Genomic DNA, 23756 nt, shown 5'->3' on the forward strand with positions numbered 1-23756 from the left:
ATTGGACAGGGTCAAACGGTGCAGAGAGATACCGCCAAAGTGGTAACTATGTATTCACACATTTCCAGGAGGAGTATCAGAGGAACCGTCAAAAAGAACCACAGATCGCCCTCTTGTGGTGAGTATTGGGATTGCAGCATTGAAACCTCTGTACAGTGATGCTCCTTTTTCTCCCACAGAAAACTTTCCATTTATCTTACATGAGATGAGCTGCGCGGTGAACAGTCTGTGCGGGATCAGCGGGGAGAAGAGCACGCTGGGCGTCAACGTCACCTATCACAACGTCTGCTGCGACACCGACCTCTGCAACTCTGGCATGGTGTCCACATCATCACTTAGCATCGCCCTGATACCGGCCCTACTACTGCTCCTCCTGTCCTAACCCCGTTATGTGAGGGTCGGAGCACTGCACCCGCTTTTCTACATTTAAAGTGCATATATGATGCATTTAAATGTTATTATTCCATATGGAGTGTAATAATTTAATAGGAATAGAAATGTGACAAGTATGCCGTTAATCAATAAAGAGGATACGATAGAAAAATCCCCTTTAAATAAAAAGATTTACAATGGCCAAATTTAAAAAAGTAAGATCCTGGTATTTTTTTTTTTTTTTTTACTCTCTGCAACCACCACTAGAGGGAGCTGTTTGTACATAGATGTACACATACTGTACATAAAGAGCTCCCCCTGGTGGCAGCAGCCTGTAGCTGCTAGGACAATGTCACCAAAGCAGTTCCATTGGTAAGAGGTATGTAGGGGAAAGAGGTATGAAATGCGAGACCTGTGACTGCCCTGGGGGGTGTAAAGCGATGCCGAGGCAAAGACAAAACTAGATATGCAATAATAGCTTTACATGCTAAAGTGAACCCCGCTACATCTGTGCAATGTTTGTATACTGAAGTGTAATACATATATATATATGTGTATATATACACACACATATATACACACATACATATTATATAAACATATGTGAAAGAATATTATATATATATATATATATATATATATATATATATATATATATATATATATATATATATATATATATATATATATATATATATATATATTATATATATATATATATATTATTACACACACACACACGGTGGTCCAAAAGTAGGGGGACAGTATGTGTAATAGGGTTATCAAGCATGGTGTAAAGTGAAACTGACTCAGTTGCCCTTGGCAACCAATCAGATTCCACCTTTCATTCTTCACAGACTCTTTGGAAAATGAAAGGTGGAATCTGATTGGTTGCTTCGGGCAGCTGAGTCAGTTTCACTTTACACCATGTTTGATAACCCTATTACACATACTGTCCACCTACTTTTGGACCACCGTGTGTGTGTGTGTGTGTGTGTGTGTGTGTGTGTGTGTGTGTGTGTGTGTGTGTGTGTGTGTGTGCGCGCGCGCATTATATATATATTATACACACACACACACACACACACACACACACACACACACACACACACACCTCACTAGACGGTTCCTGGCAGGTATATGTAGCGTGCAGCAGCATGTTCGCCGGCTTCTGCTAGAGAACGATTTCTCTATATGTGATTTACAACCTCAAAGCCTCCTCTGCCAAAGAGTAACTCCACCCAAAATCCAGAAATCACCCCATTACCTCATATTGTTGGAGCTCAAGAAATGGGAGCATTTGTAGACCAAGATGTTCACAACCTGATTATAAAGAAAAGTCTCCCAGGCTCACATGAATATTAGCCTTTACTTACTAGGTCTATGACTTTTACCATGTTTTGCATAAGTATTCACCCCTTTCCCACTATTAAGAAACCATAAAGTGCTCCAGATGAATGATAAAGAGAATGTGCAGTGACTGTCCTGTCTGCCCGATCTGTCATAGGGGCTGGAGAGAGGCTGCAGCGTGCCGTGAGGTCAGATATGGCGGAGGTGAGAGTCGCTGCAGCGTGCCGTGATGTCAGATATAGCAGAGGGGAGAGGCTGCAGCGTGCAGTGATGTCATATATGGCGGAGGGGAGAGAGGCTGAAGCGTGCCGTCAGATATGGCGGAGGTGAGATGCTGCAGCATGCAGTGATGTCAGATATAGCGGAGGTGAAAGAGGCTGCAGCGTGCTGTGATGTCAGATATGGCGTAGGTGAGAGAGGCTGCAGCGTGCCGTGATTTCATATATGGCGGAGGGGAGAGAGGCTGCAGCGTGCCGTGATTTCATATATGGCGGAGGGGAGAGAGGCTGCAGCGTGCCGTGATTTCATATATGGCGGAGGGGAGAGAGGCTGCAGCGTGCCGTGATTTCATATATGGCGGAGGGGAGAGATGCTGCAGCGTGCCGTGATTTCATATATGGCGGAGGGGAGAGAGGCTGCAGCGTGCCGTGATTTCATATATGGCGGAGGTGAGAGGGGCTGCAGCGTGCCGTGATTTCATATATGGCGGAGGGGAGAGAGGCTGCAGCGTGCCGTCAGATATGGCAGAGGAGAGACACACGGCCTAAACCCATAAAAAAAAGAAGATATCTCAATTTTTAATCTGGATCACGAATCAGAAATCACCCATATTTGTTTTTTTCCCTCTACACTTATACAAAAATCAAACATGGACGTGTGAATAGAGTCCTAAGGTCCTGCCCAGAGGCAGAGTCTGGTATTACCCTATTGAACTAAATCAATTCAGGCTGCAATACCAGACCAAGCCTCTAGACAAGAGTGGTGCTGTTTTGGAGAAACTCTTAAATCACCACTACCCCTTTGGCCTTTGTATGGAAACAGTCAGCAAGGAACCCAAGTGTATTTTTTAGCTTTTTTTTTTTTAACCCAGTCGCATATACATAGAGACCACTCCAACGTAGGGTTTTTCAGGTTGGTTTTTTAATATAAATGTGAATATTCAGGCTGATTTGTTTTATAATATTAAATATACAACTTCTATGTTGGGTTTATAAAGTGAGAATGAGTCCTAGCCAAACTATTGTAATAAACACAAAGTTAGACTCTAGGGGGCGACATTGTCATCTGCGAATCAAAAGGTCAGCATCTGCTATTAGAGGGCTAGGTTGGGGGGGGAGGGGGTCGGGTGTGTTAATAAAAAAAAACAAAAAAGGCGCCTTAACATTAGAAATATACAAAAAGTCTATAAATGGCAGGTTTTGTGCCCAGTGATCAGATCCTCGAGGGCCTCCGTGTCGTCAGACGGGGGCAATAGCTAAGTGGAATTGCGGTGAACTGGAAAAAGAGGTTCTCCACCTATAATGACACCCTTCTGGGGTCAGATATGGGATTACTTTTACAGAACTACATGACATTCTTTGGAGCATAAGTGATTACACCCTGCAGACCTGTTCTATTGAAGGGTTTCGTTAGGTAAAAAACAGAAACTTAAAGGGGTTCTCCATTTTAGATGAACCATTTTTGGTGCCTCTAATAAGATGATCATAGAGTTTTCCACTGCTGGCACCACCAGTGATCGCTGCTGGAACCTGGCAGGAAGTGTTCATCTTCCCTACAGCACTCCCACAGGAGAAATGAGGTATTACACCATAAAATATAAGAGTGGAGTTGTCTGATCCTCCACACACTCAGAAGTTGTTAGTTGATAAATAAGGAGCCTTAAATGCCCAAAATCCCCTCCTTTAAAGTAATTGACCCACAATTATCTGAAGGAAAGGTCATAAAGATGATGCTCCTGGGGCTCCAACTTCTAGGATCCTTAACACTAGAAGTCCCAGAGAGGGGTCATTTAACATTTCTACCATTGAAACCCTATGGAGCTCGAAATTCCTGGGACTTCTTAAAGGAACAAATTACTGGGAGTCCCAAAATCCATTGTGTAAATGAGCATGTGCAACTAATAGGCGTGGTGGCCGCACATGCTCACATGCTTCCTTCACACAACTGGACTTTTGGGCTTTTTGTTCCCAGGGTCGGTCGGATCCTCAAAGATCATACATGAATGTTTATTGGACAACCCTTCTAAGTATTAACAAAAAAGTCTAAAATGGACAACCCCCTTTAACTGTTTAGGGGAAGGGGTGGGGCCCAAAAAAAATAGGACAAGCAGCCAGAGAGGAGAACTTTATATCAGAAAATATACATTTGGGGTCCCCTATATAATTTTGGTCCCTCGTCCTCATCATATTTACAGCTGGAGGGTATTACCAGGCACTTGTGACGGACATGGTTGACCTCAGTATATCATCCCATAGTCCTTTTATAGATTTTTTTTTCTGCCCATAAGGACTATTGTATAATTATAGAAAGAGGTAGCGAGAATTGTATATTGTGATTGTCTGAGCCCATCTAGCGGAATGTTGGCATTCATTAGAAAAACATTATCGGACTACAAACGGTTAATAGGAACTGTCCCAAGGTCAAAAGTGATCCGTTTTTGGTCTTGTTTTATTCCCTCTGCTCCCCGTACAATCCATTTTTTTCTTTTTTTAAATGCGCCATATGGTTCTAGAAATATGGATCATCTTATTTGGTACTAAAATGTAGGGATCGTCATTAAGGAGGCGTGGCTCACTGGATAATTATATAGAGCATCTAAAGACACGCCCCTGAGGATCCTGTTAGCAACGCCTCCAAGGATCCTGTGAGCCACACCCACTTGTAAAAACCAACAAAGTTAGTGCTAAAGAAAGGTCCATCATGCCTGTGGAAACGTATGGCAATTTAAAAAACAAAAAAAAAAAAAACAAACCCAAAATATACAGTATATTTAAAAAAAAAAAAAAAAAAATCAGGGGAACAGCGGAAACAAAATAGAAACAAAATTGGCTAATTTTGACCTAGTGACAGGTCCTCTTTAAAGGCACAGCAGAAAATATCTCCTTTCTCTACAGAATACAGATAGTCCTAAAAGAGAGGCACAGGAAATTTACCCTATACACTGCCACCTAGAGGCAGCCTATGGGAACTGCACTGGTTCATTTCTATTATAACAGTGCCCTCAGTTAGATGAGGAGGTTTTTAGATTTATTAAAAGGGGTTCTCCACTACTAAGACAACCCATTTTGATTCCAAATGTTTCCCCCAGGTAAAAAAAATAATAGACTATACTCACCTCCCGTACCAGCGCCTTTCTAGTGGTGTCCGGGATTGCGGTGCCGGGGGCTCGTGACGTCACACGAGCCCCACGTCCAATCAGCACTAGCTTCCTTCTACCCGCCTTCCGACCAATCAACAGGAAGTAAGCGCAGCTGCTGCACTCACTTCCTGTTGATTAACTCATTTAGTCGGAAGGCGGGAAGAAGGAAGCCGGAGCCGATTGGACGCAGGGCTTGTGTGACATCCCAATCCCAGACACCACTAGAAGGGCGCTGGTACAGTATGTGAGCATCGTCTTTATTATTTTAAATGGGGAAACGTGTGGAATCAAAAGGGGTTGTTCTAGTAGTGGACAACTCCTTTAAGTGGTAATTGGACGGGCCAATCAATGCTCTGTCCTCCTTAAAGGAACATAAGATTTTTTTGTTTTCTTTTTATCACAATGAGTTTAAATAGGAGGAGTTCCTCTTTCTCTTCAGGGGTCTTGTTACTTCAGGGGTCTGGCCACCTGGGCGTATGCAAGTTCAATTTCAACTTTGGCCGGGCACGTGCTAACAAATTCTTCCCGCTTGTAGGCGTTTGTCAGATAGCGATGGATTCCACTGAACTCTTCTGGGATCTTAAAGCCTCGATACTTCTCACAGACCACCTGCAGAAACAAAAAAATATATAGCTCAAAAGGTGAGATTTTAGGTTCCTGCAGGCAGAGGGGGGCAAGGAGGTCCCCTTTCAAAGGACCTGCAGGGGCAGGGAGGTCCCCTTTCAAAAGGACCTGCAGGGGCAGGGAGGTCCCCTTTCAAAAGGACCTGCAGGGGCAGGGAGGTCCCCTTTCAAAAGGACCTGCAGGGGCAGGGAGGTCCCCTTTCAAAGGACCTGCAGGGGCAGGGAGGTCCCCTTTCAAAGGACCTGCAGGGGCAGGGAGGTCCCCTTTCAAAGGACCTGCAGGGGCAGGGAGGTCCCCTTTCAAAAGGACCTGCAGGGGCAGGGAGGTCCCCTTTCAAAGGACCTGCAGGGGCAGGGAGGTCCCCTTTCAAAGGACCTGCAGGGGCAGGGAGGTCCCCTTTCAAAGGACCTGCAGGGGCAGGGAGGTCCCCTTTCAAAGGACCTGCAGGGGCAGGGAGGTCCCCTTTCAAAGGACCTGCAGGGGCAGGGAGGTCCCCTTTCAAAGGACCTGCAGGGGCAGGGAGGTCCCATTTCAAAGGACCTGCAGGGGCAGGGAGGTCCCATTTCAAGGTCCTGCAGGCAGAGAGGGAGCGACAGGTGAGTTTTCAGGGACCTGCAGGCAGAGAGGGGTTGAGAAGACATTTTTTGGGATAAGAGACAAATTTCACAACAATTGGCAAGAAGTGGAGGAGGAGGGGGATGGAGCTGCATTTTTTTTTTATCTCTGCTGCTGCTTACTGTGATTGTAGGACAAGCTAAATCATATTTAAGTCCATTCTCATGGATGTTTTTTTACTTTTTGTCCGCTTTTAGCTTTGTTCTGCTAGGATGTCCCTATTCTCAGTGACTTTACTTTAGCCGTATGGTAGTCTAAGCTAAAAAAAAAAAGGGTATCAGACATTTTGAAACAAACCATTTATTGTAAAGTGCACACTGCAGCCCTCACTTCCATGCTTTATACTGCAGCTCCTCTTCCCTAGGTCCATATCAGAAGACCATCCTGGAAGATGCCTCTCACCTGTACTATGTGCAGCTTTGGGAGAAGGTTGCAGTCCGCTAGCGTCAGCTCGTCTCCATCCAGAAACTTGCGGTGAGACACTGTCTCGTCCTCGGCGCTGTTCTCATCGATTTCTTCCGGGAGGGGAGCGTTCAGGTAACTGTCCAGAATCTTTAGAGCCTTCAGGAGGCCTTTCTCCAGAGCTGTGGAACAGAGGAGCCAGACAAATAAGTGGCGTATACAGAGAATTGAGTAAAATCAGTCATTTACTGACACTAGGATACTATATAGTCAGTAACTAGAGACTGTTCTCAGTCTGTTGTCACCCCTCATGCTTTACACTGCAGCTCTGCTTATTTTTCACAAAGACTTTGCAGGCCAAAGCCTTGTGTTTCTTCTTGATCTTTCTGTAAGAGAGGAAACTCCCTGGAGCTAGATATGACTTCATACACGACACAAACCGCGGAAATAGTGTGCAGTCAGCGAGTGTCGGCGGAGGGAGGAAGCTGTGGTGGTGACTGATAGTGACGAGGCCTCCAGACTGCTAGAATACAAGCCAAAAACTGAAGCCAGGTCCACAATTAACGCCTTAATATATAAAGGAGACCATTTATTATGGATCTCATTTATAATGGCTGCAGGAGAGACGGGAATACAGCCTGGAAGCCACAGCACAAGGCCGAAACTACAGTGTCCGTCCAGATCCCACTACACACCGGAGTCACACGACCGCCATCCCAGCCTCCACTGGTGCCAGCGACGAGATCCCACAGCTCTAATGGACCCCAATGCTGGGAGGAACTGGATTCAGCGCTATTTTACCCTGCCACTGGGGCTGCTATGGCATTTTATTATTTTTTGGAGTACACAGCATTCAGAATTATTGTTATTAATAATTGCAAAACTATGAAAAAAAACCCCACATATATAAAAAGGTAATTAAAAAACATTGACTGTATATATATATTTACATATATACACACATACATACCGTACATACACACATACATACATACATACATACATACATATATATATATATGTATTTGTATATATTACACACACTGGCATATATTACACTTTTTTCATACAACTACAGGGAGTGTAAAATATATATATTGTAGTATAATATATGCTAGTGTATGAAATATAATATATTTTAAAATGTATGCACTAACGTATTACATTATATAAAATTATATATTTAATTTTACACACTCCTTGTAGTTGCATGAAAAAAAAAAAAAGTGTAATTATGCTAGTGTATAAATATATACAGTAGCATAAGTACACTATTTTTTCATGCACCTACAAAGTGTAATATATATATATATATATATATATATATATATATATATATATATATATATATATATATATATATATATATATATATATATATATATATATATATATATATATATATATATATATATATTAGTATGCACCAACATATTACACCAATATATATTTTATATAGTGTAATATATGTTAGTGTATAAATTATATATACTGTATATATCCTATATAAATTTATACACTAACATATCACACTATATAAAATGTGTGTATAAATTATATTATATAATTTATACACACATTTTATATAGTGTGATATGTTAGTGTATAAATTTATATAGGATATATACAGTATATATAATTTATACACTAACATATATTACACTATATAAAATATACTATATATATATACATACATATATATATATATATATATATATATATATATATATATATATATATATATATATATATTTTACATTACACACACAGTCATATGAAAAAGTTTGGGCACCCCTATTAATGTTAACCTTTTTTCCTTATAACAATTTGGGTTTTTGCAGCAACTATTTCAGTTTCATATATCTAATAACTGATGGACTGAGTAATATTTCTCGATTGAAATTAGGTTTATTGTACTAACAGAAAATGTGCAATCCGCATTTAATCAAAATTTGACCGGTGCAAAAGTATGGGCACCCTTATCAATTTCTTGATTTGAACACTCCAAACTACTTTTTACTGACCTGACTTACTAAAGCACTACATTGGTTTTGTAACCTCATTGAGCTTTGAACTTTATAGATCTGAAAACAAAGATTATTCAACATAGTAGTTCAGGGGAAGGTACAAAGAGTTGTCTCAGAGATTTTAACTGTCAGTTTCCACTGTGAGGAACATAGTAAGGAAATGGAAGAACACAGGTACAGTTCTTGTTAAGCCCAGAAGTGGCAGGCCAAGAAAAATATCAGAAAGGCAGAGAAGAAGAATGGTGAGAACAGTCAAGGACAATCCACAGACCACCTCCAAAGACCTGCAGCATCATCTTGCTGCAGATGGTGTCAATGTGCATCGGTCAACAATACAGCACACGTTGCACAAGGAGAAGCTGTATGGGAGAGTGATGCAAAAGAAGCAGTTTCTGCAAGAAGACACAAACAGAGTCGCCTGAGGTATGCACAAGCACATTTGGACAAGCCAGTTACATTTAGGAAGAAGGTCCTGTGGACTGATGAAACAAAGATTGAGTTGTTTGGTCATACAAAAAGGCGTTATGCATGGAGGCAAAAAAACACGGCATTCCAAGAAAAGCACTTGCTACCCACAGTAAAATTTGGTGGAGGTTCCATCATGCTTTAGGGCTGTGTGGCCAATGCCGGCACCAGGAATCTTGTGAAAGTTGAGGGTCGCATGGATTCAACTCAGTATCAGCAGATTCTTGACAATAATGTGAAAGAATCAGTGACGAAGTTGAAGTTACGCAGGGGATGGATATTTCAGCAAGACAATGATCCAAAACACCGCTCCAAATCTATGCAGAGAAACAACTACAATGTTATGGAATGGTCATCCCAGCCCCCAGACCTTGATAGCATTGAAGATCTGTGGGATGATTTGAAGCGGCTGTCCATGCTCGGCGACCATCAAACTTAACTGAACTGGAATTGTTTTGTAAACAGGAATGGTCAAATCTACCTTCATCCAGGATCCAGGAACTCAAAAGCTACAGAAAGCCACTAGAGGCTGTTATTTTTGCAAAAGGAGGATCTACAAAATATTAATGTCACTTTTATGTTGAGGTGCCCATACTTTTGCACCGGTCAAATTTTGTTTAAATGCGGATTGCACATTTTCTGTTAGTACAATAAACCTCATTTCAATCCAGAAATATTACTCAGTCCATCAGTTATTAGATATATGACACTGAAATAGCAAAAACCCAAATTGTTATAAAGAAAAAAGGTTAACATTAATAGGGGTGCCCAAACTTTTTCATATGACTGTATACACACACACATATATATTTTATATAGTGTGATATATGTTAGTGTATAAATTCATATATAATATATACAGTATATAATTTATACACTAATATATTACACTATATAATATATATTATATTCATACACACATATATACACTAGCATATATTACACCTACAAGGAGTGTGTGAAAAAAAAAATAAATTATATAATATATTATTATATATAATACATACATACATTATATATATATATATATATATATATATATATATATATATATATATATATATATATATATATATATATATATATATATATATATATATATATATATAGTTAGGTCCAGAAATATTTGGACAGCGACACAAGTTTTGTTATTTTAGCTGTTTACAAAAACATGTTCAGAAATACAATTATATATATAATATGGGCTGAAAGTGCACACTCCCAGCTGCAATATGAGAGTTTTCACATCCAAATCGGAGAAAGGGTTTAGGAATCATAGCTCTGTAATGCATAGCCTCCTCTTTTTCAAGGGACCAAAAGTAATTGGACAAGGGACTCTAAGGGCTGCAATTAACTCTGAAGGCGTCTCCCTCGTTAACCTGTAATCAATGAAGTAGTTAAAAGGTCTGGGGTTGATTACAGGTGTGTGGTTTTGCATTTGGAAGCGGTTGCTGTGACCAGACAACATGCGGTCTAAGGAACTCTCAATTGAGGTGAAGCAGAACATCCTGAGGCTGAAAAAAAAGAAAAAATCCATCAGAGAGATAGCAGACATGCTTGGAGTAGCAAAATCAACAGTCGGGTACATTCTGAGAAAAAAGGAATTGACTGGTGAGCTTGGAAACTCAAAAAGGCCTGGGCGTCCACGGATGACAACAGTGGTGGATGATTGCCGCATACTTTCTTTGGTGAAGAAGAACCCGTTCACAACATCAACTGAAGTCCAGAACACTCTCAGTGAAGTAGGTGTATCTGTCTCTAAGTCAACAGTAAAGAGAAGACTCCATGAAAGTAAATACAAAGGGTTCACATCTAGATGCAAACCATTCATCAATTCCAAAAATAGACAGGCCAGAGTTAAAATTTGCTGAAAAACACCTCATGAAGCCAGCTCAGTTCTGGAAAAGTATTCTATGGACAGATGAGACAAAGATCAACCTGTACCAGAATGATGGGAAGAAAAAAGTTTGGAGAAGAAAGGGAACGGCACATGATCCAAGGCACACCACATCCTCTGTAAAACATGGTGGAGGCAACGTGATGGCATGGGCATGCATGGCTTTCAATGGCACTGGGTCACTTGTGTTTATTGATGACATAACAGCAGACAAGAGTAGCCGGATGAATTCTGAAGTGTACCGGGATATACTTTCAGCCCAGATTCAGCCAAATGCCGCAAAGTTGATCGGACGGCGCTTCATAGTACAGATGGACAATGACCCCAAGCATACAGCCAAAGCTACCCAGGAGTTCATGAGTGCAAAAAAGTGGAACATTCTGCAATGGCCAAGTCAATCACCAGATCTTAACCCAATTGAGCATGCATTTCACTTGCTCAAATCCAGACTTAAGACGGAAAGATCCACAAACAAGCAAGATCTGAAGGCTGCGGCTGTAAAGGCCTGGCAAAGCATTAAGAAGGAGGAAACCCAGCGTTTGGTGATGTCCATGGGTTCCAGACTTAAGGCAGTGATTGCCTCCAAAGGATTCGCAACAAAATATTGAAAATAAAAATATTTTGTTTGGGTTTGGTTTATTTGTCCAATTACTTTTGACCTCCTAAAATGTGGAGTGTTTGTAAAGAAATGTGACAATTCCTACAATTTCTATCAGATATTTTTGTTCAAACCTTCAAATTAAACGTTACAATCTGCACTTGAATTCTGTTGTAGAGGTTTCATTTCAAATCCAATGTGGTGGCATGCAGAGCCCAACTCGCCAAAATTGTGTCACTGTCCAAAGATTTCTGGACCTAAGTGTGTGTGTGTGTGTGTGTGTGTGTGTGTGTGTGTGTGTGTGTGTGTGTGTATTATATACACACACACACACACACATATATATATATATATTATATATATTTGTTTGTTTTTACACACACACTCCTTATAGTTGCATGAAAAAAAGAAAAAAACAAAACAAAAACAGTGTAATATATGCTAGTGTATTAGTGTGTGCTTGTAATATAATTTATATAGCTGTCCCTGTAGTTGCATGACTAGAGTGTGCGCTCCCATAAGTGTTTGTGTCCATACTTCACGTTGATGTGGTCTATTCTCAGCATTACAGGATGTGTGGAGATGGGACTCATGTAATTAAATCACCTACGTCCCGGGGAGGATAACGTTCCCTCCAGGGCAGGAGCTGCCGCTATGGATTTGCAGGATATTAGATGCAGATCACCAGTGCCTGCGGCTTCCAGGATTTTGCACTTACCTTGGTTCTGATTGGGGTTGGGATTCTTGATGTAGGCGGAGAATTTGGCAAAGACATCAAGTCCAGCGGTGTTCGATTCTGGGCATTTGGCAGCCAACTTTGGGTATCTGAACAAAAGATGTACAGTAGGTCAGATGGAAATTCCAGGCGGCAGGGCTGAGGGAGCGCGGCCTAGTTTTCTTCTGTACTCCATTATGTCCTGTCCACTCAACCGGTCACAAAATTAATCAGTAATGGCCAAAGTGTCCTCTAGTTCTGTATAAGAAGTAGAACACCTTCCTGGGCAGCACTAGGCTGGAATTCACACTATTTTTCATAGACCTGTATGGGCATTATTGAAGTCAGTGGCTTCTTGTAGACGTCTATAGGCTCAATTCACTTAAGTGCTGAAGCCGAGAATCCATAGACCTCAGTGGAACCCATAGAAGCTGAACATGCACAAATAGTAGCAGAGCGCTGCTCAGGAAGGAAAGCGTCCGCCCGGTAGGTTTTCCACACTATTGGGAGAGCACTTCACCTTAAGCCCCAGAAAAAAATTCTCTCTCTTTCTCAAAATGCACAATAATTGTAAAATTAAAAATAAATTACAAACTACTTTTCTTTTTTTCCCTTTTTCAAAAAGGGACGAATTTAATAGGACAACTTGGGGAATAGGAGAACACGTAAAAAAAATTAAAATATATATATATATATATATATATATATATATATATATATATATATATATATATATATATATATATATATATATATATATATATATATATATATATATATATATATATATATATATATATATATATATATATATATATATATATATTAGTGCTTTGTGCTTTTTTTTCTCGCGAATCACAAGCATGGCCGCTCTTTGCCAAAGCTTAGGAAGAGCCAGTCCTATTCCCATCAACTACCACAGTACAGCAGCAACAGCAGGAATAGAAGCGGATTGCTGTCCGCAGGCTCATGGTTGCTTACAGGTATCTATTGGGCAAACAAGCAGACACCCAATGTCTACATCATTGAGTGTATAACTGTACCAATCTTTTACAAATAATCCAACCCTAGCCACAGGAGGAACAGACACCTCCATCCTGGGTAAAACATCCAGATTTATACTGCAGAGCTGCGTTCACTATTCTGCTGGTGCAGTCACTGTATACATACATTACATTACTGATCCTGTACTGATCCTGAGTTACATCCTGTATTATTCTCCAGAGCTGCACTCACTATTCTGCAGTTTGTGACTGAACAGAGTCAGTAAGCTTGCTGATGTACACAGTCTGAACAGCTGAGCTCCTGTAATACAGGGGATACTTTTCACTATAAAGTGCTCAATGTAGAGAATAATCATAGACGTTCTATGCAGACAACACCGAATCTGGTGGAAATGCTGGAGAATTTCAGCTATGAAGCCTCAAGAACTATGAATGCAGCTCTGGGGTATAATATCTTCTAAGAATGCAGATTTCTTTTAGATGTAAACCAGAACATGAAGGTGACTGTACATGTATCTGGACAACTTTTGAAAATTGGCATCGGGTAGAGGCTGAATGTGGTGGACCCTGTTATGGTGGTGTGACCCTGTTATGGTGGTGTGGCCCTGCTATGGTGCGGCCTGCTATGGTGCGGCCTGCTATGGTGCGGCCTGCTATGGTGCGGCCTGCTATGGTGCGGCCTGCTATGGTGCGGCCTGCTATGGTGGGGCATGTTAGCGCTTTCATAGCTTCACCACACGCGGTCTCCACTGACTCTGTCCTGCCTCCGCATGGCGCCAGGGTCTAAGGTTTCAGCGAGGTCGGTGAGATTTGCGAAGATTTTTTGGTAGGTATCATTTTTTCGGGTGGGTTGGCAGGTATGGATATTACCAAGACCTTAAGAAAGTCATTTGCGCCATACGAGCCACACACACACATACTTAGGGGGGGCCAGGGTCTCCTCCAGGAATTCTTCTATCTTATTGGTGTCTGTTCGGACCTCTCCTTGAAACAGCAGGAAAGGCGGCTGGGCTCCGGGCGCGATACACGTCAGGATTTCTAGCTTCCTAAGAAATAAAAAGGGAAAATTAAAATCATACCGAGAGCATTGGACGAGTGCAATAATATCACTGTGCACCTCGCACGGGCAGCGAAACCTGTAAAACCGGATCTTTGGACGGTAAGGTATAATTTATACAACAGGTTGTAAAAATATCATTGGCAAAACAAAGAAGCTGCACAGTATACCGTAATGGCGGATAGATGAGGGGCGTACTGCCCACCTAACAGGATAGGGGTATCCGACTTCTTGTCTTTCTGCATTCCTACCAATATACCTTTTACCCATCGCTTTGGACATGGTTATGCTTAGCCCTACCCCTTTTGCAACCCTGTTCTTGGATTGTCCCAGCAAAACAGGGAACTGTTGACAAGTATGTATTCTGTAACAGATGAATGATGAAATTCATACAAGTGCATAGTCACCTGTCTATTAATTATGCATAAAAGGAAAAGGCATAGCTCCATTAGCCCATGATAGAGGTGCCACCTGAGACCCCTAGATGCCACCTGTGAGATCTCCCCTAGATAGAGATGCCACCTGAGAGACCTTCCATATTCTCCCCTAGATAGAGATGCCACCTGAGAGACCTTCCATATTCTCCCCTAGATAGAGATACCACCTGAGAGATCTCCCCTACTCTCCCATAGATAGAGATGCCACCTGACAGACCTTCCATATTCTCCCCTAGATAGAGATGCCACCTGAGAGACCTCCCCTATTCTCCCCTAGATAGAGATGCCACCTGAGAGACCTCCCCTATTCTCCCCTAGATAGAGATGCCACCTGAGAGACCTCCCCTATTCTCCCCTAGATAGAGATGCCACCTGACAGACCTTCCATATTCTCCCCTAGATAAAGATGCTACCTGTAAGATCTCCCCTATTCTCCCATTGATAGAGATGCCACCTGTGAGATCTCCCCTATTCTCCCACTGATAGAGATGCCACCTGTGAGATCTCCCCTATTCTCCCATTGATAGAGATGCCACCTGGGAGATCTCCCCTATTCTCCCATAGATTGAGATGCCACCTGTGAGATCTCCCCTATTCTCCCATTGATAGAGATGCCACCTGGGAGAGCTCCCCTATTCTCCCATTGATAGAGATGCCACCTGTGAGATCTCTCCTGTTCTCCCATTGATAGAGATGCCACCTGGGAGACCTTCCCTGCTCTCCTGGAAGAGTAGTGGACAATGGTGGTCACGTTCCTACCCCTGAAGACACCAGTCGCATCGATGTATTGTCACGTTATGTAATATGAATAATGCCTTATCTTCTGTAAATACTGTGTCATGTGAGGCGTAATGTACTGTATTGTGATGTAGAGTGTGATAAGCCTTGGTAATGTGAGATGTAATGTTGATGGAGTAATGTATAGTATTTATATTACAATATGTTGTAAGGACGTTCTTCCCAGCAACAGACATCAGGGACAGAAATAGTTAAGTGTTGGGACTAGCCCACCCTGGGAGGGATCAGTTGACAGGGAAAGTGACGATCCATTGTAGAAGAGTCCATGAAGGCCGGGTAAATGAATGTGACAGATAGTCGGTCAGTCATGAAGGTTGCATACAATGGGTGGTTTTTGGCAACAGAGCAAAGGGGACAGATAGGCAAGACAGCGTGAATCTCAAGAGTGGCTGGAGACGCAGGGTCTGAACAGCGTTGTAGCTTGAGACCGACCCTCGAATGGAGTGGCCCAGAAGATAGAAACTTGAGGACGGAACCCTAACATCCAGGCTCCTAAACCATCATGGTACCGGGTGACTTCTACTGGTGGAGGACTCTTGTGGGTAGGCCCCTTAACCGTCAAAGTACCGGGGTAACCTCAACTGGCGTGAGTGTAGTCATCAGATGTAGAGGTATCCCACTAGAAATTCGGGAATGCAAAGCTTTACTAGGTCACCATGGGAACCCTAATTAGACTGGACATACGACTGCAGGAAGGGAAAGTGATTGTCATGGTGGTGTCAAGCTAGGTACGGGGAAGTACCAAGTGAGCGGCGAAAGGGACCCCCTGTGTCTAGGGAAAGGGGAGATGGTGACTCCTGACCAAACCTACCGCTGGTCCCTGGGGTCCCTCACCGCCGTAAATAGGTTCCACACCCATGCACCGAGCCAGTTATCTAACCCTAGGTAATCCCTAATGTTGCAACCTAAATACTGAATGGATGGGATGAGCTCTTTGTCAACCCCACTAAACGCTAAAGGAAGACACAGGGGAAAGTACATGAACTACTTATTTCACAGATAGGATTTCAGGAATGATACTACAGATGAGAGCAAGCCACCTGCTTGCAACCAGAGCTAGAATGAACTGAATAATATCACCAACACAAGTCCAGTCAAGAAGGGGGTATTTAAGCACCAAGAGAATGCTGATGATCAGCAGCTGGGTGTCCTGCTGGGTCCAAAAGGGGGAAGAGATCAAAATATAGCAGGAAAGCTACCTATTACAATGAATACTAACAGCAGGAATAAGAGAGAGTCAGGGAGAATTTTGAACCAGCGAAACGCTGTGACCTTCTACGGCCAGAAACCACATGACTGTCACCCGTGACAGGTGTGTGCTGTAACGCTGGACTGGGTTGCACTGGGATTCACCGGCCCAGTTAGATCCAACACAACCCAGTGCTGGAAGATATGTGCTTGATGCCTGGAAAGTAAATGTTGAGAACAACAATGAACAGTCCAGTAAAGAGTTGTGGTTTATAGTGAACAGTTGATCTCCTTGTGTGCGTGAGTCATCATCCGGTCCTGGCCAGCCGACACTAGCAGTATGTGGCCTGCAGGGGTTCCCAGCCCGCACAGCCGAAGTCCACACACCCAGCTAGGACCAGACATTTCATGTAGCGAGCTGAGACGTCCGGAGTCAGCGTCACCGGCTATGACTACCACCACAAGGCCCCACTCTACACTCCCATCGATAGAGGTGCCACCTGTGAGACCTTCTGGATTCTACCATAGTCAGAAGCGCAAATTCTATTTCTTCATCGAATTTTGCAAACCGGGTGTGGAAAGGAAAACAGCAGCCGTGCCAAAATGTTTTCAGTGAATGAATGAATGAATGGATGGCTAATGGCAGGCAGCCACCGTGTAATCGGGGCGAGGGCAGAGCCAGGGGTGACTCACGGCAGCGTCTCACCACATACAGCACGACTCCGGGACCTGGTCCGCTCACTGCACTCATTTCTGTTATTATTGCTTTCAGGCACCTTGACAGCTTATAAAAGTGCAGCGCTATAAAAGGATGTAAAGGTCAGCCTTTTAAAGGGTTTTTACTCGTCGCCGAGCTGGTGATGTCGGGTCTGGGATGTCACGGGTGGCCCTGCCCGGTTTTGTGGCCAGGAGGCGTACAATAAAAAGGGGGGGGGGGTGAAGGATGATGGAATGGTAGATTGTGTCGTGACGCCGCTGTGGGTGATGTCCTCTGGGGCTGTTGGTGTCGAAGCAAAGATGCTTCTGTTCCCGACAGATGGAGCGGGCCCCGGGGAGGATGAGGAGGGTTGTAGTGATGGCCGTTGGCGCCACAGCACGGGGCAACGGCAATGAGAGGCAGAGTCAGCTGCTGCTGTTCCAGGTCTTTTTACTCACAGTTCAAGTGCTGCCTCAGGGTGAGGGTCTCTGCAGTGTTGGGCTCCAGCCGATCCCGGCTAAGTTAGAGGCAGACACCAGTATTTGAAAAGGTCCCTTCCTAAGGGTTGCCCCTGTGGAAGTCAGGAACCCGGGCTGAGCTTCTCGCACCAAGCCACAGGCCCCGTGAAGAAGAAAGAAGGAAGATGGTGGTGTCGTGTTGCCAGAACTGAAGTCCCAACTTGACAAAAGTTTGTGTAAGAGTTGCTCCTACTTCTACCCCAAGTGGTGCCCACCCCCCAGATGGTTGTGCTAGTGACCGAGAAAGTCCCAAGTATCGGGATGGCCACCCCACTGTCTACCCTAATCCAATCCCCAGTGAGAAGGTACCTAAGCTGTATGTAAGGTGAAATGAGGAAACACCGGTGATAATCCCCCTCCTTACCCGAGATGAATACTGCACCTTAAGTGAGGTGCAGTACCCTATGGTGACTGAAGCCTCAGCGGCGCCACACTTCCATGAGCCTCTACAGTTCCTCCTGGCACTCCTTTTATTTTCTCATTATTTCACCCCTGGTAGAAGCCTGGGTTGCTAAAAATTAACAGCAGAACTCCTTTGTGGATCCCTGGTGTATCTTGTGTTGTGCCCTCAATACAAACACCTGAGTGGTACTTGTGGTACCAAACCAGGAGGGGGCTCCTAACCCACATGTGGAATAGAAAGGTCACAAGACCCTATATTAGCAACATATTGTGGAGGTGCCACTTCTGCTGGTTCAGGGAAGCTGGGCACAACAAAGTCAGTGATTCCCTTAGGCTTCAGTGGTCGTCTCTCTACTTCTTGGTTGAATGGGATTGCCAAACAGTCAATGGTCATTCTTGTATTTCCAGCTAGAGAGTGTTGGGCAAAAAGATTCACCCCTGGCGTTCAGTCCGGTGCTGCATGGTAGCCGGATCAGGGCAGTCTTTACATCTACGGATGGCATCATGGGTTCCTCAAGTGGTGCTGACTGCAGAAGTGAAGACTGCCCTCGTCCAGATGCTATCGAGGACCGTACTGGACGTCAGACCAAAGAAGCTTTTGGGTCATCTCTACCGACACAACCAGTTCTCCTCCCCACAACCAGATAGGAAGGTCTGGGAAAGGCCGTAAATGTGTGAAGTTGGGTCCACCTCGGTCCCCAAACGTTTTTAATTAGGTACCAACAGTTCCTCACCTTTTCATATCGACAGTGGTGACATTGAAGGTGACTCCTTTCAACCAGAGGACCATGAAGAGACGCTGGGAAAAGGGACAATTTCCAATGGTCTGTCCATCAGAGCCCGCCTGGATGGGAAAAAGAAAAATTTGGAGTTTATAAACAGTTGGAAACATGGAGAACCCTGCTCTACGTTACACATTAACAATAACCCGGTTGTGCAAGAGAGGAACAGAGAAAGCAGCAAGGAAGGAGGCGAAACGGAGGAACTGAGCCAGAGAAAGAGCAATAACGAGAAATAATGAAAAATGAGGAATGTGCGGCTGAGAAGTGCAAGGTGGTGGCTAAGGTGTCAGGAGGTATCCATGGAGGAGGGTGCGGGTGACGTGGAGGAGTAGGTGAGCCCCAGTCCTGTCTCCATTACTTGGCACGTCCATCCTAGTGAATTCCTGAGTTTTAAAGGGTCACACCCATGTCTTACCAGGCTGGAACGGAGCAGACAGTGTGTTTGCTATAAGCAATAGCAGAAGAACTAATGTTGGATGAAGCACAGCAAGCAGAGATGGGAAGGCGAAGTCAGAAAATTGAAGGGGTAAGTTCTTGGCAGAAGAGGATGCAGAAAAAAAAAATAAACAATGGCGAAAAACCTAGAGGAAGGTATGATTGCGATGGGCGCAGAGTTTCTGTACATATTGCTGTCAAGAAGGATGCAAAATAAAAAGGAGCAATCATGCAAAAAGGGGTTTACATGGGACTGCGGATAAGTCTACGTCATTCATAATCGATGCACAAAACAATCAGCGAGACTGATAACACGGCCGCTATGTTGTCTGGTTCATCAGTAATAGACAAGTTTTTCCTTACAAAATACAATTTATACCCATCACCAAGATGTCTCATACAGTGCATACATCCGTAGAGCCAACATCGTCTGCGGAAAGGACTTGGTCTTCTCCAAACACTTGACCACCAATGGACGCAAAAATGCATGGCTCATACAGCGATACCAGGGAGAGTTTGGAATTGGTGAGGGTTAAAAGAGAGGGGCTGGACAGCTCGAATGTGTGGTGGGGTTATAAAAGACAGAAATATCCTCTTTTTAGAATGAAGCACAGTAAAGGAGGCGGCAACCTGTCATGGGACGTGTAGACCAGGTAATGAGTGGATAGATGGGCGCACAATCATGGTCCGTTTAATGAAAAGTTGCAGCTGATCACCGGAGTGCAACCACTATCGATCTGATATGGATCACTGATACATTCAATATCAGAAGTATGGAAAACCCACTCAAGAAGAAAAATAAATACGCAGGCAAAAATCTATTCCAGTGCGCTGTAGAAATATTTGACGTGTCCGGTCAATAATCTCCTAGAGAGGAATGAAGCTATTTTCAGCCGGACACACCCGTGTAAAATTACTGGATTAGGTTCAGTAACGCGATATGCAAGGGCGACCTAATAGGACCAAACCCGTCACGGGATTATCTCTGACCCTATACAGCTGAGCCAGGGGCATGAGATGGGAAAATTAATGGTGTTAAACCAGTAATTCAGGCGTAAAGGAGCCCATACACTGTTAATAGCCATCAGCTCATTTGTCGGACAGCTATTGTACCCAATCTCCCACGCACGCTCAGTTTACATGAGCGTGCATCTGTTCTCAATGAGGGGAGTAAACCAATGCCAGACTCTCATGGCGAAGGCTGTTCTTCCATAAGAGCAAGAGGATTGGGCAGTGAAGTTAATATGCCTGATCTTTTTTTTCCCTCCACCTCAGCATCATCAATTAGTGGAAAGTTGGAAGCCCCCCCCTACAAACATTAGTGAATGTATCCTCCTGTAACATACCATTCATGATTACTGAGGTGTGACCACTGCGGGAGAGGAGTAGCCTGTTCTGCAAACGTGGTATTGGAGATCTGCCATGTAATATTTTACTAAATGACACACATAATGGGCTTTTAAGAGAATACAGTACCATCTAAAATGGAATTATGGCTCCAGGGCATAGAAACCGAAAAAATGCCTTATTAACTGTTTAATAGGCAAAAATAAGTAGTCTACGTACAGAAATAGCTGTGAGCAAGAAAGTACACAAGTCACACCCAGACCCTACAAAGCGATGAGGTCATTCAGTAACTCTGAAGTTGGGTGGTGTCCCACCAAATCACCAGGTTCCTCCCAAAGGAAAGGGCAAGTCATGGCTCAAAAATTGTTCTTATAAGGGGCTGGATTATTTATAAGTGCCAGCTCCCTCTCCCACAAGAAGAGAATTAGTATTACACCTTTCCTGTCTAAAGCTGGAATCCGAGCCAAGAGTACCTCCTTGTATAGAGAGGAAAGGAAATATGATCTTTACTTCTAATACTGTGGAGAATATCAAGACTGTGAGATCATTGTGGGTATCGAATCATCACAGAAGGACCACGATAGTGATAGAGTTAGAATTTAATAAATGTATGGTAGATATATCAAAGTAAATGTCTTGTTGGCTGTAAAGGTCAACAAAGTTGTCATCTGAGAGAAGTGGTAATGAAGGAGAGGGGGTCATGAGGGAGTCTACCATGAGGGAGTCTACCATGAGGGAGTCTACCATGAGGGAGTCTACCATGAGGGAGTCTACCATGAGGGAGTCTACCATGAGGGAGTCTACCATGAGGGAGTCTACCATGAGGGAGTCTACCATGAGGGAGTCTACCATGAGGGAGTCTACCATGGCACAGGTCAACAGAAATGTCACTTGTAAAAAAGTGAACATCCTGTTGGCTGCCAAGATCAACAAAGTCGTCTTCATCTGAGAGAAGTGGTAATGAAGGAGAAGGAGTCATGATGGAGTGTACCAAGGAGGGAGCATACTATGGAGGAGCCTACTGTAGCTCTGGTCAACAAAAAAGGTCTATTGTCCCAAGACTTTACCAGTAGAAATTAACCATGGAGGAGCCTGCCATAGAGGAGCCTATCATGGAGGAGCCTACCATGGAGGAGCCTACCATAATAATGGGCGACATTCAATTTCTTACTTTGAACTTTTGACATTGGTTGGATCCAAATCTTCCTATGGTAGTCGAAAAAGGTGCCCACAAACAGTTAAAGGATTAAAAAAAAAACACCAAAAAAAACAGAGGACACAAAAAGTTGTCCTGACAGAAATATTACACTGACAGAAACACGTCCAGGAGTATTAACCAAGAGATATCGTAACCAATACCACACGCTGTCCTCTCCAGGTCACAGGAGCGAGGCTATAGGACAAGGTTCTGTCAGTGTAATGTCCTCTAATGCTCCTTTTTTTTTTTTTTCTTCATACTGACATTTTCTTCATTTTTGTTTCTATTCCCGGAAAATCCCATTTAAGGAACAGCGAAAAGTCTGTTGGTTCTTCAAAACAGCATCTGTTTGTTAACGTTTGCCAAAAGCCACAGACCGATAAGACATGGGATTAGTCAGACTGAAACTGCCATGAAAAGTGCTCCGGTGTTCTCCACGAGACCCGCTAGCCGGCTCCACTTATCTCTCAAAGAAAAAATAAAACAAAATGAATTAGGCAATCGAATTCCAGTTGCCCCATCTTTATCTCTCCTCACATAACCTATCGGGAGGAGGTGAGCAATGGAGGCAGATCTCACCCAAATGGTCAGGTTCAGCTGACGTAATCTATGGTGCATGAGTTGGAGGGGAGATGACTTAATGATCTGTCATGGTCAATAGGTCACTAATTTGAGGACCATGGCTTTCTGCTAATAATTCTGCACACTCACTCAAGACACATCTAGTTCTTGTAATACATGTGGATTTGATCAATGACTTCTCCATCTGGCCAACAATACACAGCATTGACGGCCAGTGGAGGAAAGGGAGGGGGGGCAGCATAGTAAAATCCTTGCGTTATGCTCGAGCAATAGACAATCAGGTCAGGAAACGGACAGCAGACAGGAAGATGAGCGCCACATCACCCCACATAACACCTCTAATTGTGGAGAATACTGGTAGGTCAAAGGGATGTCCTCGAAACGTGGCCGGAACCAAGTGGGAGTGAACACGATCTGAGCATTATTTTATCAGAAGGCAAATGAATGAGGGTAAATTGTAATACCAGCCACAAACTTGGTGCAATTTCTGGGAAAACTCCTTAATAATACTTAGACTGCTTGGCCCCCAAAATCCACTTTATGTGAAAGTGGAAAGAGTAAAGTGACAGCTAAAGAGCCTGAAGTTGGTCCGAGTGTGTGGCCCGGACGGAGCAGCAAGGTTGGCAGACGGTGGTGACCGTCTGCAGGAGTGGCCTATCGGAGTTTGCCGTAAGACCGTGGACGGGCGGTAGCCCGGCGGTACCGGACCGGTACACAAGGAGAAGCCAGCACCATTGGCAGGGGCTTTTCGGACCCCGGCAAGGCTAGGAGTCGCCGTGAAGTTGCCGAATCCATTAGTGAATGGGACCTCCGGGTTTCCAAACAGTCAAGTCCCGACAGAAGGCAACCGTCCAACCGTGAAGGGGAGACACCGCCACTGCCAAGGGT

General features: G+C 43.6%; 1 protein-coding gene across 1 annotated transcript in view; it reads right to left on the reverse strand.

The window, feature by feature from the left end:
- Positions 1 to 2842: 2842 nt before the first annotated feature.
- The window catches only part of CLIC1 (chloride intracellular channel 1), a 42514-nt gene continuing 21600 nt past the window's right edge, over positions 2843 to 23756 (reverse strand). The window contains exons 2-6 of the mRNA XM_075323454.1: positions 19259 to 19368; positions 14348 to 14473; positions 12427 to 12533; positions 6722 to 6903; positions 2843 to 5689 (exon numbers count right to left, since the gene is read on the reverse strand). Coding sequence (XP_075179569.1) covers positions 5528 to 5689; positions 6722 to 6903; positions 12427 to 12533; positions 14348 to 14473; positions 19259 to 19368 — 687 coding nt within the window. The 3' untranslated portion in view covers positions 2843 to 5527. The remainder of the gene's footprint in view (positions 5690 to 6721; positions 6904 to 12426; positions 12534 to 14347; positions 14474 to 19258; positions 19369 to 23756) is intronic.

The sequence above is a fragment of the Anomaloglossus baeobatrachus genome, chromosome 9 (assembly GCF_048569485.1).
Source record: "Anomaloglossus baeobatrachus isolate aAnoBae1 chromosome 9, aAnoBae1.hap1, whole genome shotgun sequence".
Lineage (NCBI taxonomy): Eukaryota > Metazoa > Chordata > Amphibia > Anura > Aromobatidae > Anomaloglossus > Anomaloglossus baeobatrachus.